At 41.9% G+C, this 17,416-nt stretch overlaps 1 protein-coding gene across 1 annotated transcript in view; it reads right to left on the bottom strand.

The window, feature by feature from the left end:
• The window catches only part of ARG2 (arginase 2), a 31,094-nt gene that overhangs the window by 664 nt on the left and 13,014 nt on the right, over window positions 1-17,416 (bottom strand). The window contains exons 3-7 of the mRNA XM_012438008.3: window positions 8,108-8,285; window positions 4,727-4,886; window positions 3,762-3,856; window positions 3,474-3,578; window positions 2,357-2,493 (exon numbers count right to left, since the gene is read on the bottom strand). Coding sequence (XP_012293431.1) covers window positions 2,357-2,493; window positions 3,474-3,578; window positions 3,762-3,856; window positions 4,727-4,886; window positions 8,108-8,285 — 675 coding nt within the window. The remainder of the gene's footprint in view (window positions 1-2,356; window positions 2,494-3,473; window positions 3,579-3,761; window positions 3,857-4,726; window positions 4,887-8,107; window positions 8,286-17,416) is intronic.

The raw sequence follows: 17,416 nt of genomic DNA, 5'->3' as shown, positions 1-17,416 counted from the left end.
AGAAAACTATGATAATGAAGTAAACCATCCCTGTTCAACTAACATAATAGGCATAATTGTCAGGCTTTCTGGAAAAGGAAAAGGCTTGGTGTGGGGTCAGGGGGGTTTCAACCTGCTTGTTAGAAGAATGTATGCCATCTCCAGTATGACTAGGAACCTTCTAGATGCCTGCCTGGAAATGAATCAAGTATGAAGGCAGAGGAAGTCTCCCACTTTTCACTAGCCAGAACTCCATTCTTACTTTTGAACTCTAATGCTCTATCTGTATCTGTTAGAGCACTACACCATATGCCCTGAAATGTAGTTATTACTGCAAACTTCATTCTCACCCCTGCAGGCCTGAGCTCTGGAGGCAGGTTCCACATCTGACACGTTTTTTCTCCCAGCAGACTGACCCAGTCTCTTGCACTTGATCAAGAGAAGATTCAGCCATGTGTTAAGGTTTGAGAACTTGTGTCAAAGCTCTCAGTATTGTTCCTTTGGCCTGGAGCAGATGGAAGGGAAGCTTAGACCAGAAGAACCTGTACAGACCTGCTACCATGCCCACCCCTCTAAATGCCTCATTTCTCTATAGAATTTAACTTTTTAATTAGTTATTCTGGGTGAAGGGTGATCTGAACAAGCTAGTATTCAAGAATACAAGTATCTAAGAATATTTAGGGTGGCCATAAAGTCTGGAAACATGCGTGAATGTACCTAATGGTTTATTGATATTACACTATAGTACATGATGTGCTCAATGCCATCATGTCCGTTCAGCATCTTCCCTTATTACCAATGCATAGTCGAGTGTACAGTGCCAAACTGCAATGAACAAGTGTATTACTGTAGCATTTCCATCATTTCCTGTGCATGGTCCTGTGTTCCTGATTTGTCTCTGATTTCCACTGACTAAACCTGTACCTTTAGCATATCCCAGAAATGGTAATCAAGGTTTGCACTATTAGAAATACATGTATGACTTATGTTTCCAGACTGTTGCCACCCTATAAATTAATTTAAGCAAACTGCTTTATGTATCTAGTGGACAGCATTGTAACTTTTTTTTTTTTGAGACAAGATGTTGTTGTGTTGCCCAGGCTGGAGTGCAGTGGTGTGATCATGGCTCACTGCAGCCTCAACCTCCCGGGCTCAAGCCACCTCAACCTCCCAAGTAGTTGGGATACCTGGCTATTTTTTATAGAAACAGGATCTCGCTATGTTGCCCAGTCTGGTCTTGATCCCCTTGGGTCAAACAATCCTCCTGCCTTGGCCTCCCAAAGTGCTGGGATTACAGGTATGAGCCACTGTGCATAGCTCCATGAGTGTCTTTTGGAATAAAATATTTTAGCATGGGAAGAAAGAGACAAGCCATGATCGCTGCTGCATATAAGTGCTAGCGGTTATTAACCCTTATTCTAAGTGGTGTTTTTAGGAAGCAAAACAGAATTAAACTTCCAGGTTCTCTGGCCAGTAACCTAAGGACCACTGGCAACATCTAAGATTGTGGAACTGAGAATCAGATTGGTACTGCCTTCCTTTCTGTACTACCTAAGGTTCTCGCAGGCTGTAGAGCTAAAGAGACTATTTCTCAATGTCAGTTTCTATCCCAACTAGTCAAGGGTTCTCTATATCCCTGAACCTTTCAATCTGGGGTCTCTGTCTATACCCTAGTTCCATCAGATGGTTACTGAAGCAGTATGATTTGGTAGTTCTTTAAATTTTGAAATAGCTTTAAAATCAGAAGCTTCCTGACAGAATTGGAAACTGTTTGCAAACAAGTATGAGTTTTGGGAAAGAGTGGCTAACCCATTGTAGCCAGTCTTGATAACATAGAATTCATCTTAATACTCTTTCCATCAGCCATTCTCATCTAACTGTATCCTCCTTATTAGAGATCTATCAAGCTGTAGTACAAGACCTACCCTACATAAAGGACCCAAGATATTGTCCAATTTGCAAATTTCTTCAAGTGATTAGCTTTAACTCCTAATTCACAACTCACAATGAACCAACCTCTTAATGTTAAAGTGCAAATTGTAGCCTTGCCTTCGCCTTCTTATCTTAATCTGCCTTTAGATAACTCAGACGCAAAGAACTGCATCAGTTTGACAATTTATTCTTGCATTTAATTGTTTAAATATACAATTTTTAACTCATTATTACCTTACCATAATTTGGTAAGAGCCATGGCCAAACATGACTCTAAAGGACTATATCCTTTTTTTAAGTCTGGCCATATAATCTTTAGCTACAAAAGTTTAAACAAAAACAAACTCTGCAATGATGTAGAATAGCAGAAAAGATCTTTGCAGGCAAGAGAGTCCAGCGTATTTACTTACGTAGTTAACAGGCTGCAGACCTGGTTGCTACATACCTGTATTGTGTATTTCCTCAGCAATATACATGCCTTCTCGATAGGTTAGTCCTCCTACAACAGGAGTTCCTGTGGCTGGAGCCAATGTAGGGTCAAATGCATCAATATCAAAACTCAGATGGATTGGTCTTTGTCTCCTAGAAAGGAAGAGGATAAAATAATACTTACCTGATTGTGCTTGGATACTCATCCTTCTTATGATTGCAGCACCTTGATTTTGTTGCTATTAGTCCTGGTACTCTGTTAATAAAGCTGTTAGTAAATTTCCAGACTTCCTATTCTTGGAAGTTACTGAGATTGGCATATTAACCTCCTACATACCACTGCATGATACTTGCCATTTGTTCTGCATCCCTCAGACAGACTAACCCCAATGTAAATTTCTGGCTTACCTGGGTATTAGAACCTCTTATACTACTAACTGTCAATAGAGGGATTTCTTCACTTCTAGATGAGATCGGGCTCTGATACAGTCTAATTTAAATTGCCTCAATGTAGGTTACAGTTGCTGTTACTCTCTGAACGTAACAGCAGCTGAAGTGAACTCTAATTTTAGGTCTGCAGTCTTAACATCTTCTATTTCCAACTTCATTATAGCCCACAGTGTCCAATGGCTGAAGCTAACAACCAAGTTTCTTAACAGCTTACAAAATGGCATAATACCAGATGACAATTCTGACATTAATCACCCAGAAGTAAAGACCTGGTATTGGGAAAATGCTCTTAAAACTACTATTTGATTAGTATTCATCTGCCATCTTTCTATACTGCCAAGATTTGCTTAACCTAAAACTCAGATGAAACAGTCGCGAGGCTGGGAAGAATGGCACAGTTGAAACAATGAATGCTTCTCATCTGAGAAGATAAGCATTAAAGATGGAGATAAAGAAAAATTCATGAGACAGAGGATCTAGGCAATGATTTAGAGGAAACCTCTTCTCAAAAACTCCAGAGGAAGAATATAACCTGTGTTTCATAATTTTGCCTTTCTGAACTGTTTAAAATTATGTGTACATTTTTGCTTTTTACTTTTAAAGTAAAGCTGCTGTCCTCAAGAAACAAGGTAAAGTGTGTTACCCATTGGGGGTTTGCCCTGACATCAGTTATAGTTACTTACTTGCCAATCAGCAGATCAAATGTTTGTTCCATGACCTTCTGGATACCAAGTCGATCAATATCTCTCATGGAAAAATACTGGATATCATAGTTCTTTAAAATAAAACTGTGATGAGATATAAAGGAAGGAGTCCTTAGTTTAAAGAGCATTTTTAACAAATATGTATTTGGGGGAGGGGGTGGGTTTGTTGTAGTGACCTACAAATAGACCAAGTCAAGCATCAGCCTTTCAAATGGAACATAATTGGCTAGGACAGGCCCTAAATTTAAGCCAAATGGGTCAACTTACTGTTCAGGAGGATCCACGTCTCTTAGACCAATATACACAATACTTGGGGAAGAGATACAAGGTTTGATCCAAGAAAATCCTGGGAGTTGTGGTACCTATGAAAGGGAGGAATGGATAGGATTAATCAAGAATTCTTGGTCTCACCAAGATCATCACCATGTGCCTCCGTGGGTATGCAATCTGCTTGCTTCTGCCATCCACAGAGTAAGTTTAGAGCAACACAAGACACTTGATCTGGGAAGAAGTGATACAAGATGGAAATGTTTCAGAAAAGCAGCTGAGAAACACAGAATTGCTTTCTCATGAAGAATAAAATCTCTAAGGTTGTCTTGGTTTCTCATTAACTTACCTAGTAGCAGGAATACTGCTGATTAGCCCTTTTCTATCCCCTTGCACACTGCTGACTTGTTTACAGATTGGTTCTTGAAGCATAACCTGGTTGCCGTCTCAAGTTGCCAACAGCCGACGCAGGACTTCTGCCCAATGAATAATCTTTGTACTGTCCTGGTTTGACTTGGTCCCTCACTGAGGGGAGGGATATACAGACTCTAGTCTGTGCCTAACATGGACTCCTGTATCTCCTGAACCACTCAGGAAAAAATTACCCAGAGGTCATCATGGTTTTAATTTGTCTTCTAGATCAGTGTGTCTGAGAGTATGGCCTGGGAGCCTCTAACCAAGAAGTCCTTAGGCTGTGGGTATATCAGTCACAACAGTTACTACCCGCCCCCTGATTTACTTTCTTAAAAGGTTATGAGCCCGCCTTCCCCAAAGAACAGGGACCATGTCCTAGTCTTTATATCCCTAGCATCTGGCAGACTACCTGGCCCATAATAGTGATGAACAAATGAAGGAGTGCTAATCCACACTCAACCCACTCTTCACCAAAATCTTACTGAATAGACCTTCAACTCCAGCATAACCCTGCAAGCCATTCACCTTTCTTTTCATCTTGGCCCACTGACCTTGTCCTGTAGTTCTCTGAGGAGAAATGAAACTGGCTGTCCATGGAGATTTCCTGATGAAGTGGTAAGGGGTGTGTTGATGTCAGCATGGGCATCAACCCAGATAACGCAAAGGTCTGGGCAGTGTCGGGCGTGGCCACTAATGGTACCGATTGCCAGGCTGCAAAGAACAAATAAGAATCTCGAAGGCCCTCTGCTTGGCAAACATGACCAATAACAAATGTCCTCAGCCAAAGCAACTTATACTCTCTCTATAGGGCAAAGTCAGGGCCTTGATGGAGGCTGGGCTTGGTTGAGGCAAGATCTGTAGTTGTAGTTCCCAAAGGTTAACCTTGAATGATTTAGACAGAGGGAAATATAAAGCCCTAGAGATTCCAAGCTGGTGACTGGCTATCCCTGAAATGTGACAGATGTCACTGCTGTCCCCAAATTCATATAATTTTATTCATTAGCCCTGGCTCAAAAAAGAACCTCAAATATTTGTTCAATGAATGAAATCAAGTTAAGCCAGGCAAGATGGTGTATGCTTGTAATCCTAGCTACTCAGAGGGCTGAGGTGAGAGGATCACATGAGCCCAGGAGTTCAAGACCAGCCTGGGCAACATAGTGACACCCTGTCTCCAAAAATGGAAAAAAAAAAAAAAAATCTAGGTAAATGATATGGTCTGTAGGTAACAACTCACCAAAGTCTGAAAGAAAAGCTCTTGGAGACATTAACAGGGTAAACCAATTAAAGACCTCATTTAGACCACTGAGTAAAAAGATTTAATGCATGTTACCTTATATATATTATATATTAGCATGGCGTTCAATTTTTTTTTTTTTTTTTTTTGAGAGAGTGTCTCGCTCTGTTGCTCAGGCTGGCGTGCAGTGGCGCGATCTCAGCTCATTGCAACTGCCACCTCCTGAGTTCGAGCTATTTTCCTGCTTCAGCCTCCCAAGTAACTGGGATTACAGGCACATGCCACCACGCCTAATTTTTTGTATTTTTAGTAGAGACGTGGTTTCACCATGTTAGCCAGGCTGGTCTTAAACTCCTGACCTCAAGTGATCCACCAGGCTCAGCCTCCCAAAGTGCTGGGATTACAGGAGTGAGCTACCATACCCCGCCTCAAATATTCTTAAGTGTTTTTCTGTTTTTGCCTTTCCTTGTCCTTGGGCTCTGCTTACATTAGCCAACTGTCCCGTCTCAGTTCTAAGAATACAGCTGATGAAATGCTGGAAAGCTTCCCAGTAACCAAGGAATTAGACATAGATGGGAACTGCAGCTTAAGCATCTTAGAACTGCAACCATCCTTCTTGGTTAATATAGCATGAAGACAGGTGTTCTAGGCTCCGTGTCCCACAGTGGTTGGGTCTTTTGAGGAATAGCACGGTCTAGTGCAAAGGCAGTGGATTAAGTCAGAATACCAGATTTTTAGTCCAGGAAGAGCTGTGTGACTGAAGACAAAGCATCTAATTTACTATAAGATAGGGATAATATTTGACCTGTGTAAATCAGAGTTGGCTTGACGATTAAGGTAAGGTGTATGTTAAACTATAAAAGGAGCAGTGACCTAAAAATGCCTCTTCTTCAAAATGTTCAACACCTATTCGAGTTATGCACTTAACCCTTCCTCTCTAGAATTTCAGATTGCCTAGGTTTTAACATTCAACAGGAAATGGGGAAGCAGTAACATGTCTGCAATATGGATAGCCACAGGAAAAGAAAACAAGGTCTGTGCTAATCACATTGATCAGTGGTCCCCAAACAGTGAGACTTGACCAGATGACAGACTAAATAAATTTCCAGAGACCACACTGAGAAAGGAGGCAGGAGACTTGCCCTCTGGTTGATTTAATTGAATAGCCTAGTCATCTCAGTAGGGAACCTGGGTGTTACCATTTTCTTCCACCTGAGCTTTTTTTTTTTTTTTTTTAAACTCCCAAGGAACAATCTGCCTGCTTCTCCAGATGTAACAAAGATTTCATTTCTGTTCAGTGATCTGAAAAGCTCTCTCAAGCAAGCACCTCGGGGAAAATAATCACCACAAGAGTCACACTGGGTTTGAATCCCAGCTCTACTTCCTGGTTCTAAACCTTGGATACATTATATTTTCTTTCTTATTTATTTTTTTTTTAGGAGACCTGATCTCACTGTGTTGCCCAGACTGGCCTCAAACTCCTGGGGGCTCAAGCAATCCTCCTACCTAAGACTCCTGAGTAGCTGGGCCTGCAGGCATGCACCACTGTGTCTGACATGGATAAGTTCTTATATATCTGTCCCTCCATGCTTCCAGCAGTAAATGATAAAACCATATCTACCACAGAGCATTGTTAGCAGGATTAACTGAGGATCTATATGGAGTGCTCAATATTCCTAGTACTTAAGTGCCTTTTTCCTACCAAAGACATTCATTACTTAGTTCAAATCACATTCCCTTGTGAAGTCTTTAGCCCAGTGATATCTTCCTCCTTTGAAATTCTGCAGAATTAAATATTTTTAATTGTTTTATTCCATGTATATTTATTTCACCTAGGCCTTAATATATCACCAATTTCACCATCTCTAGCACTGCTGAGAAAATATCAGAACAGTACTCAGTAAAGTACATGCTGATTCAGGAGGAGACAAAGGATCAAAGGACTGATTGCATGAGTCACTGGAGTTCATATTATGGAGGCAGAAAATGTATGCATGGATGGGCACAGTGAGGCCTAGGCAGAAGGATCACTTGAGCTCAGGAGTTTGAGACCATTCTGGGCAACGTGGCAAAACCCCGTCTCTACAAAAACAAAAATGAACCAGGTGTCGTGGTGTGCACCTGTGGTCTTAGCTACTTGGGAGACTGAGGTAGGAAGATGGCTTGAGTCCAGGAGGCGGAGGTTGCAGTGAGCCGAAATCACACCACTGCACTCCAGCCTGGGTGACAGAGCCAGACCTTGTCTCAAAAAAAGAAAGAAAGAAAGAAAATGTATTAACATGCCAAAGGGGATTTCTAACAGGTCTATTAGCAGAAATACTAACAAAAACTCCCAAATTCAGCCTATCAATGGATCTTTCTAATTCTCCAAAGTCATAAGATAGTAAGCTTTCTCAAGTAAGCTTTCCAGGAGACAAACATGTAATACAGTGTCTAGAAATCTTGCTTAGTGTACCTCTGAACTTGCTGTCTCTGAATGTATATGTTCTTACTATGCAATGTGTCATACGAAGAAAACTACACAGTGCCCCTTTAGCAGCTCAGCATCTTACACATTTAAATGCCATTCATTTTAATATCTACCTTAAAAATTCTGTAGGGTGTTTTTCTCCAGATGAGGAAACAGATAAAGAAGCTAAGTGATGAGCCCAAAGCACCATGTAATCCAGCCCCTCACCATCCCTGGCTCCCAGCTTACCTGTGGTCTCCTCCCAATGTGACACAGCTGTAGCCATCTGACACAGCTCTACTAACTACCTCAGCCAGTTCCTGGTTGGCAAGACCCACTGAGCGTGGATTCACTATTAGGTTGTTGTAGAGATCATCTTTGGGGACTGGAGTAAAACTCAAATCTCCAAAGTCTTTTAGGTGGCAGCCTGGAAACAAATGAAGGATGACAATATGAATTTTCTGTGCTATCTCCAACTCTTACTCACCTGGGCCACAATGATAATGTGTGACAAAGTACACATCATAATCATTTTGTCACAGTAAAATTTTAAATGTCAAATGATTGTGGGAAAGTTATCTTGAGCCTATTATAAACACTGTTTTGCAGATGTTGGAAACAAACCAAGAGATGTTGATTGACTTAAACTAACCAGAAAAAAATGGTAACAATTAGACCTCAGATACCCAGAGTGATCAAGTAGAAATATCAAAAAGAACCAACAATTTTAAAGAAAATAAGATTTTTTTTAAAAAAGTACTATTAATTTAGCAAAAATATACAAAGAGATTCTCATTTAACTTTTTTTTTTTTTTTTTTTTTTTAGAAATGGGGTCTTGCTATGTTGCCCCAGCTGGTCTTACTTCTGGCCTCAACTGATCCTCCTTCAGCCTCCCAAAGTGCTGGGATTATGGGGATGAGCCATCATGCCTGGCTAAGAAATTCACATATTATAAACTTTTATAAATAAAAAGCCAGTCTGAAACATCCTAAAAGAAGTATCTAACATTTATTGATTACTTACAAGATCCCAGGCATTGTTCTAACTGCTTAACATAAATTCTTATTTAAGACTCAGAACAATTCTGTGAGGCAACTAAAATGTGCCTATTCTGTGGATGAGGAAACTGAAGCAAAGAGAAGTAACTGCCCAAGTTCACACAGCTGGTAAGTGCCAGAATCAGGATCCAAATCTAGGCCATCTGGCTCCAAAATGTGTACAGGTTGAGTGCCCATTATCCAAAGGCTTGGGACCAGAAGTTTCTGATTTATTTTTTTCAGATTCAGATTTTGGAATATTTGCATGTGTGCTCTTTCTCGCACGCACTCTCTATTATTTGTAGAGACAGGGTCTCACTGTGTTGCCCAGGCTGGTCTCCAACTCCTGGGCTCAAGTACTTCTCCCATGATGGCCTTCCAAAGTACTAAGATTACAGGCGTGAGCCACCATGCCTGGCCTAGTTATAAGCATAATACACAATACTATTTTAAGTAAGGTTATTAGAGTAAGTTAACTGCTATAGCAACTCCCCCAAAATAATGGCTCAAACATAGTTTATTTCTTTTTCATTTAACATCCAGGGTAGGTATTCCAGGTCAGCAGGAGGCTTTCCTCCATACAGTAACTCAGAAACCTGACTTGTGGCTCCCATACCTAGGGCTTTGCCATCTGTGTGGCTAAGTCTAGGTCTTCCCAGGTTCAAGGCAACAGGAGAGAAAGAATTGAGAAAGCACATCTCCTTTTTTCAAAATCCTGGCCTGAAAGTGGCACATTACTCCTGCCTACTTTTGACACTGGCCAGCAAATGCAGGTCTAGCTTATGTCCAGAAGAGGATGAGAATGGATTTTGGTGGACAGCTAGCAATCTGTGCCTCAATGAGTACTTTTTATTCTGCTATAATCTTTAAGAACAAAATATGAACGTTTATGTTGCTCTAGGATTACAAATTTATATTAAACTATTCTAGTTAATTAACAGACTGAATCAACAAATATATGATGCCCTCCTGATGTCACCTTGTAAGAGCTTTCTCTTCCAATGCCCACTGTGCCAATAGTATTGAGGTAACCAAAGTACTGGAAGAGCAGAACTCTAGTTCTAGGATTATCTGAACCCTGGTTCTAGTATGTTGTTGTAGAGAACATGAATTGTAACCCATCTGCTACAATTTTTTTTAAGAGGAGTGAGGAGGATGATGGGAGGTTAACTTTTTGTAAGAGCAGAATGAACTGAGTAATATTAAAACTGTTCCTTTTTTTTTTTTTTTTTGAGATAGAGTCTTGCTGTGTCATCCACCTGCAGTGCAATGGCGCGATCTTGGCTCACAGCAACCTCTGTCTCCCGGGTTCAGGTGGTTCTCCTGCCTCAGCCTCCCAAGCAGCAGAGATTACAGGCATGCACCACCATGCCCAGCTAATTTTTGTATTTTTAGTAGAGAAGGGGTTTCGCCATGTTAGTCAGGCTGGTCTCAATCAAACTCCTGACCTCAAGGGATCCTCCTGCCTCAGCCTCTCAAAGTGCTGGGATTAGCACTCTGAGAGGCGTGAGCCACTGTGCCCAGCCATAAAGCTGTGGCAAATTTCCTTATCAGAATACTGTGGCAAATTCTTCTGGTTCATCAGTTATAAGAAATGGTCTCACTAGTTTTTCAAGAATCTTAGGGTAATGGCGAAAAATGCAAGCATTGTAATGTATAAGGAATATGTGTCTGGCTGTTATGCCTGAGGGAACTTTCCCTTTCTCTAACTGCATCAGATCAACTCATCTGTAAGTCCAGGTCAGGTGAGACCTAGTATTTCATTGCTGCTCTTTCTTCTCTTTTAAGAGGACATTGTAGGACAACAGGAGCCTGAAACTTCAAGGAAGTACTCATGTCAAACAGATTTGGAACCATTGTGAAAGGCTCTCATTTTTCACCTGCTGTTTATACACTGGCACAGCCTGGTTGCTTCTCTCCCAAGTACTGGTAATAAAATACACTGAGTACTACTATGATCTTTTAGGCCGAGATGTTACCTTTGGCCTTGATAAACCTATCCAGGCCCTATTGGAGTGGAACAAGAACACAAGTACATCAACAGAATGATGCAACCAGGCGGTAAGGAAGAAATCAAAACAGCCCTACCTGACCTTAGCAATATCTGTGGCTAGTAAAATATCTCTATTTCAGGGCTATTGAGTAAATTCCTGAAAGAAGCCCGAGACAGGAAATGGATAGTAATTGTCTGCCTCTACACACCACACTGTGCCATGCACTCTGCAATATGTGCTCATTCTCACATCCTCTGCTGGTATTACTATCCACACATTGCAGAGGAAGAATTTCACCAATGGTAAATAGCGCCAACCGTTTTAACAGCAACTGAATCACCCTTTGGTTAGAGACTCATATACGATTACATGATAAGTAAGCAATTTTTTTTTTTTTTGACAGCATAAGGCTATCCCATTCTCCCTACTACTGTGACCCCAGTTGCTACTAGGACTCCCAGCAAGTCAAGAGAGATGGGTTTCAATATGGGCTAACACACAGGAGAATCTGTTGAGCCACAGGCAGCCCATTGGCAGAATAGCAGACATGGAGAAAAGCTAGGGGCCTCTTACTGTGCAGTTTTTCCAAATTGTTTCTAAATAGGATAGAAATGTTTGTGACTTGTCAGGAATAACAAGTCAGTGAAATCAGGAGAAAAGCAAAGACACTGCAGCCTCACTTGTGCTGACTGGGTACTAATGGCTTTTAAAGTTACAGACTCAAATATTGTATGTGGCAGATTTAGCCTCACACAAAAGGAATTCCTGGATTTTAGTTTAATTTTGCATTTCTTTTTTTTTTTGAGATGGAGTTTTGCTCTTTCACCCATGCTGGAATGAAGTGATGCAATCTCGGCTCACTGCAACCTCCACCCACCAGGTTCAAGCGATTCTCCTGCCTCAGCCTCCCGAGTAGCTGGGATTATAGGTGCCTGCCACCATGCACAGCTAATTTTTGTATTTTTACTAGAGATGGTTTCGCCATATTGACCAGTCTGGTCTGGTTTCACCATATTGACCAGTCTGGTCTGGAACTTCTAACCTCAGGTGATCTACCTGCCTCGGCCTCCCAAAATGCTAGGACTATAGGCATGAGCCATCTCACCCGGCTGGATTCCTGGAAATTTAAAGGGATGCAACTGCTAATTCTTAGAACAAAGTTGTACCTGAAATACTAGCTTGTTAAAAATAAAGTTGCACATCCCTCCTCTCCCCAGGGTGAAGTGGAGGGTGCTGTGGTGAGCTGGCCCTCCAGAACTGCAGTGCTGCTGGAGGAGTCAGACTACCATGACATCATAGGGAAGGAGGGCAGATTTTTTTGTAGTTTTTTTCTTTAATTTTACTTTAGGTTCTGGGGTACATGTGCAGATCTTGCAGGATTGTTACATAGGTATACACATGCCAAGGTGGTTTGCTGCCTCCATCCCCCCCCCACCCCACCACCTACTTTTTTTGTAGTTTTTAATTAGGGTATGAGAGGGGTAGGGAGGTTTTGTATAAACTGTATCATTTTCTGCTGAGGGTGGAGTGTCCCATCCTTTTAATCAAGGTGACTGTGATTTTGACTAATAAAAAAGACTTTCAAAATAAATACATAAAGTTACAATGTTACTAGAAGTCTAAACTGGAGGGTGGGGGAGGATAGGGGATGCTGGGGTTAATTCAGGCCATTTGAAGTAAGTAGAATTTCTCTTATCCATAAAACGTAATTTGGATAATAACCTTTGAAGAGACTTTTATTTATGTAAACTCATTTGGTTACTACCAATAAGATGCAGAGATCTGAATTTTATTTGGTGCTTTTAACTCCCAAAGGCTAAACAACCTCAAGCACCATGTCTCTTTTTTTTCTGAGATCGTCTTACTCTGTTACCCAGGCTGGAGTGCAATGGCACAGACATGGCTCACTGCAGCCTCAACCTCTCAGGCTTAAGCGATCCTCACGTATCACCCTCCAGAGTAGCTGGGACTACAGGCATGTGCCACCACACCTGGCTAATTTGTATTTTTTTTTTTTTTGTAGAGATGAGGTTTTGCCACGTTGCCTAGGCTGGTCTCAAACCCCTGGCCTCAGGCAGTCCACCTGCCTCGGCCTCCCAAAGTGCTGGATTACAGGTGTGAGCCACTGTGTGCCCAGCCAAAGAACCATGTGTCTTGAGATAGCTGTCCCAATGTACTTCAGAGTCCCAGAGGAGACAGCTCCAACCAGCCCTTGTAACATCTCCTTCCTCCCTACTCTGCTCTCATGTTGTCTCTGCAACAGGCAGGTTTTCTCAGAGACAGTGAGGACCATGACCGAGAAAGACAGGGGCAGCACCATGACTAAGACAGGGGCAGAGATAGTGGCACTGGGGACTCAAGGAAAGTGACTGTGAGGATCTAGGCCACCAGTCACTTTGGTGTAATATATCTATCTAACATATACCAGCATTAACCTCAAGAGCAAATGATACAAACATGATGTTAATAGATGCCTTTGAATGAATGTGATCCTTGATATATATATATATATACAAATACACACACACACACACATACATACATACACACTTGAAAATTTAGTTCAAGATATAACTGAGATGATTTACAACATCGGTTACATGTTTCCTGCTAATTGGTTCTCCAGCTACATCTGTCCTTCTTGCCTAAGGAGAACAGATGCTATCATCTTCTAAAGATAGGTTTTGGAATGTACACCACTCCGAACCAAGCTCATGTCAACCCTCTGAGCACATGTAGACCATGATGAGCCACCTCAGGCTTTCTCAGACAGACTGTCAGCTGATGGCACCCTAGCAACCTGGTTCCAGCACAGGCAGGGGTGGAAGCAAGAGGAGGGTTGCTCTGGCTTCATAAAGTCGCATAACCATATCCATTCAGAACAAGAGTTGAGCTCCTTTGACAAGAAAAGATCTGCTGTTGTTAACATGTTTACAAAACTTCAGTCCTTCCAGCAGCTAGCCTGAAAAAGAAATAGCAACAGTCCCCAGGGAAAAAAAATACTGTTCTTTAGAGCATGTGATGTTTAAAAATTGTTTACACCTGGGTGCAGTGGCCTACACCTATAATCCAGTACTTTGGGAGTCTGAGGCTGGTGGATCACTTAAGGTCAGGAGTTTGAGACCAGCCTGGTCAACATGGTGAAACCCTGTCTGTACTAAAAATACAAAAATTAGCTGGGTATGATGGCATGCACCTGTAGTCCCAGCTAATTGGGTGGCTGAGGTGGGAGAATCGCTTGGACCCAGAAAGCAGAGGTTGCAGTGAGGCGAGATCGTGCCACTGCACTTCAGCCTGGGCAACAGAGTGAGACCCTGTCTCAAAAAATAAAGAAAAAAAAAATTTGTTTACACTCGGCCTTGTTCCAGAAAGGATTTAAATAAAGACACATCAGGCTGGCAACTATAGCTTTGCAAGTTACCAGTCCTGATGGGTAGCTCCCTGCCCTAGACCCTGGGCTAGTGTCCTGGTGAGTCTGCACAAGAAACCTAAAACCAAACAGATTGCATCGCATTCCATACTACTATGGGCTGAAAGCACAGACTACTCAGACAGCCTCAGTTAGCCAAACGCTATACCAGATGCAAAGAAAAGAATTCCTGTCATCTGCCCCCTGACTTCCTAGGAGAGTCCAGATCTCTAGTCGGGTTCAGTTTCTAAACTTGTCCTACCTCACATAGTGGTTTCAATGAGATAACAAGGAAAGACCTGACGCATGCTGGAGATTACAGATTAGTTCAACTGCATGAGGCATCTCTGTGGTTTCTCTCCACGCCCTATCCTTTTCCTTGAAACTGATGATGTAACCTCAGACTTCCCAAAATTTGTAATATTGCTATGTCATTTTGATACAACAGTTTCTGGTGAGAAGTAGCAAACAGGCTGGGCACGGTGACTCATGCCTTTGGGATCCAAGGCAGAAGGACTGCTTGAGCCCAGGGTTCAAGACCAGCTGGGGCAACATAGCAAGACCCCATCCCTACTTGGAAAAAAAAAGTGATGAACAAATGCAGGCCCACTGATTTCTCACTGGAAGGCTCTTAAAAAGTCCTGCTCTTACAGATAGTTTGAATTTTCTATGTTTCCTATGAAAAAAAATAAAGGCAAGGCCAATTACCACTTTTCTGAAATCCCTAACCACAATGCCACAACCTGCTGTGACTCAGCTCTTGGGTCACACAGAAAGGTGTTTTCTACTTTTTCTATGCTGTGGTTCTCTTCTCTTGGGGTAGAGAAGGGAGCCAGGAAGAATCCATTTTTCTTCCCTTCAAAGCTGAGCATTACCACATATATTTATTCTCAATACCAACAAGGTTTGGTCATTAATAGGAATAAGTAAATTTATTCAAAAATTAAATTATTTAAGCCAACCACTGTAATCTCTTAGGTTCTGCCTCTGAACTGTGCTATTTTGGAATTAAAAGAACAATGCAGCATCTGTCTAAAGTAACTAGAGGCCAGCCTTACTTGAAAGAAAGCAGTCATTATCTACTGATGTCCTGGTTTAAAAATATATTTCAAAAAAGGAGCAACAACTCACCATTATTACCTACTAGCTTTTTGTTGTTGTTGTTGTTGGAAACAGGGTCTGGTTCTGTTGCCCAAGCTGGAGTGCAGTGGTGTGATCTCAACACACTGCAACCTCCATCTCCCAGGCTGAAGCCATCCTCCCACCTCAGCCTCCCAAGTAGCCAGGACTATAGAAGCGTAACACCACACCCAGTTAATTTTTTTGGAGGGGGCTGGGGTAGAGATAGGGTTTTGCCATGCTAACCCAGGCTAGTCTTGAATTCCTCGGCTTAAGTGATCCACCCACCTTTGCCTCCCAAAGTGCTGGGGTTACAGGTGTGAGACATTGCACCCGCCCCCACTAGCATTTAGCTTGAATATGTTTATTAACTGGTAGCCAGCCACCTTGCAAGAGTTAAAGTTTGATATGTGACAATTATCCTTTGAGTCATACATTTTTAAAAATCTGAGAGACCAGGTGGCTTCTTAGTAGCAGATCATTTTCAGAGAAACCGAAATACTGGTCTGGGAAGACTCATCATGGTTGTGATGTAAATGAAGTTACAGGAGAAAGTGAAGATGCTTTGCTCCCTTTTTTCCTTCAACAAAAGTATACTGTGTGCCTAGCACTCCACTGAATCCCAGGGATGCAGAAATAAGGTATGGTGCAGACTTCAAGGAGCTCACAGGTTGGTGAGTTGTCAGGCAGGGAAAGTGGCAGCCCAGCCAAGTGCTAACTGCTATGAACCAGCTGTGCAAAGGGTGTGGCAGAAACAGAGATCCAGGAAGAGAAGGGTCAGGAGAACATCACAGAAGCAGCAATATCTGATTCTGGAAGACATTAGCCAGGAATAAGAGAGGAAGAGGAAATGCTTACAAAGAGGCAGAGAATACCTTCAGCCCTATAGAACAATGCACAATTGCCCTGGTCCCAGAGTTCATCCAGAGGACTGCAAAGAGAGGTGGCAGGAGGAGGGGGCAAGGTCCAGATCCTAAATATGGTGGGAACAACCAGGGTTTCTAAGCCAGGAGGACACATCAAATCTGCATTTTGGATCAGTGCTTGTGTAGAAAATGGCCTGGAGGCCGGGTGTGGTGACTCACACCTGTAATCCCAGCACTTTGGGAGGCCAAGGTGGGCGGATCACAAGGTCAGGAGTTTGAGACCAGACTGACCAACATGATGAATTAGCCAGGCATGGTGGTGTGCACCTGTAATCCCAGCTACTCAGGAGACTGAGGCAGGAGAATCACTTGAACCAGGAGGCAGAGGATGCAGTGAGCCAAGTTCGTGCCACTGCACTCCAGTCTGAGTGACAGAACAAGACTCCATCTCAAAAAAAAAAAAAAAGAAAAAAAAAAAAAAAGACCTGGAGAAGTAGAGTGCCACAGGAAGCTAAATGAGAGGGAACAGAAAGATTCCAGCAATAGTTAGAAAGGCATGGGAAGGGAGGGAGAAGATGGTAAGTTCAGTTTGGGATATGTTGACATTGATGTGTTAGAGACCATGCTCTTGAAAGTACATGGAGACAAGTTAATGGATAATTCTAGGCAATAGTCAGTGGCTGACAGTATCACTTAAATGTCAACTCTGATGAAGTATATATCACCATAGAACATGTCATAGGATACCACAGGGATCCAAACAGAGAAATTCTGCAAACATATGACCTAGATTCCTGTACAAATAAACTGCAAAGAATAAAAAAAAGAGAGAGAGAGACCTATAAAGGTCTTATAATATAAAGCAATATGGACCTTATCTGAATTCAACTCAAACTTAAAAACCACAAAAGAAATTTTAAAAGTAGAAGTTAATCAGGCAATGTGAACAATACAAATTAAAAATTAAGAGGCTTAATTCTCCCTGTTGAAAATACAGAGACCTCCCTTCCTTTTATTTCATCAAATGTATGTGAATCTCTGTAATGACTAAATAAGCCTCTCACCAGTCTGACAACCCAGGAATGCTTCCTGAAGGACCCAGGGAGCCATCTCCTGGAGATGCAAACGTTTA

This window comes from Aotus nancymaae, unplaced genomic scaffold (genome assembly GCF_030222135.1).
Source record: "Aotus nancymaae isolate 86718 unplaced genomic scaffold, 86718_ANA_hifiasm-v0.15.2.pri h1tg000011l, whole genome shotgun sequence".
In the NCBI taxonomy this organism is placed as follows: Eukaryota; Metazoa; Chordata; class Mammalia; order Primates; family Aotidae; genus Aotus; species Aotus nancymaae.
The sequence above is the reverse complement of the archived record's forward strand: the minus strand, read 5'-3'. Positions and strand labels throughout refer to the sequence as shown.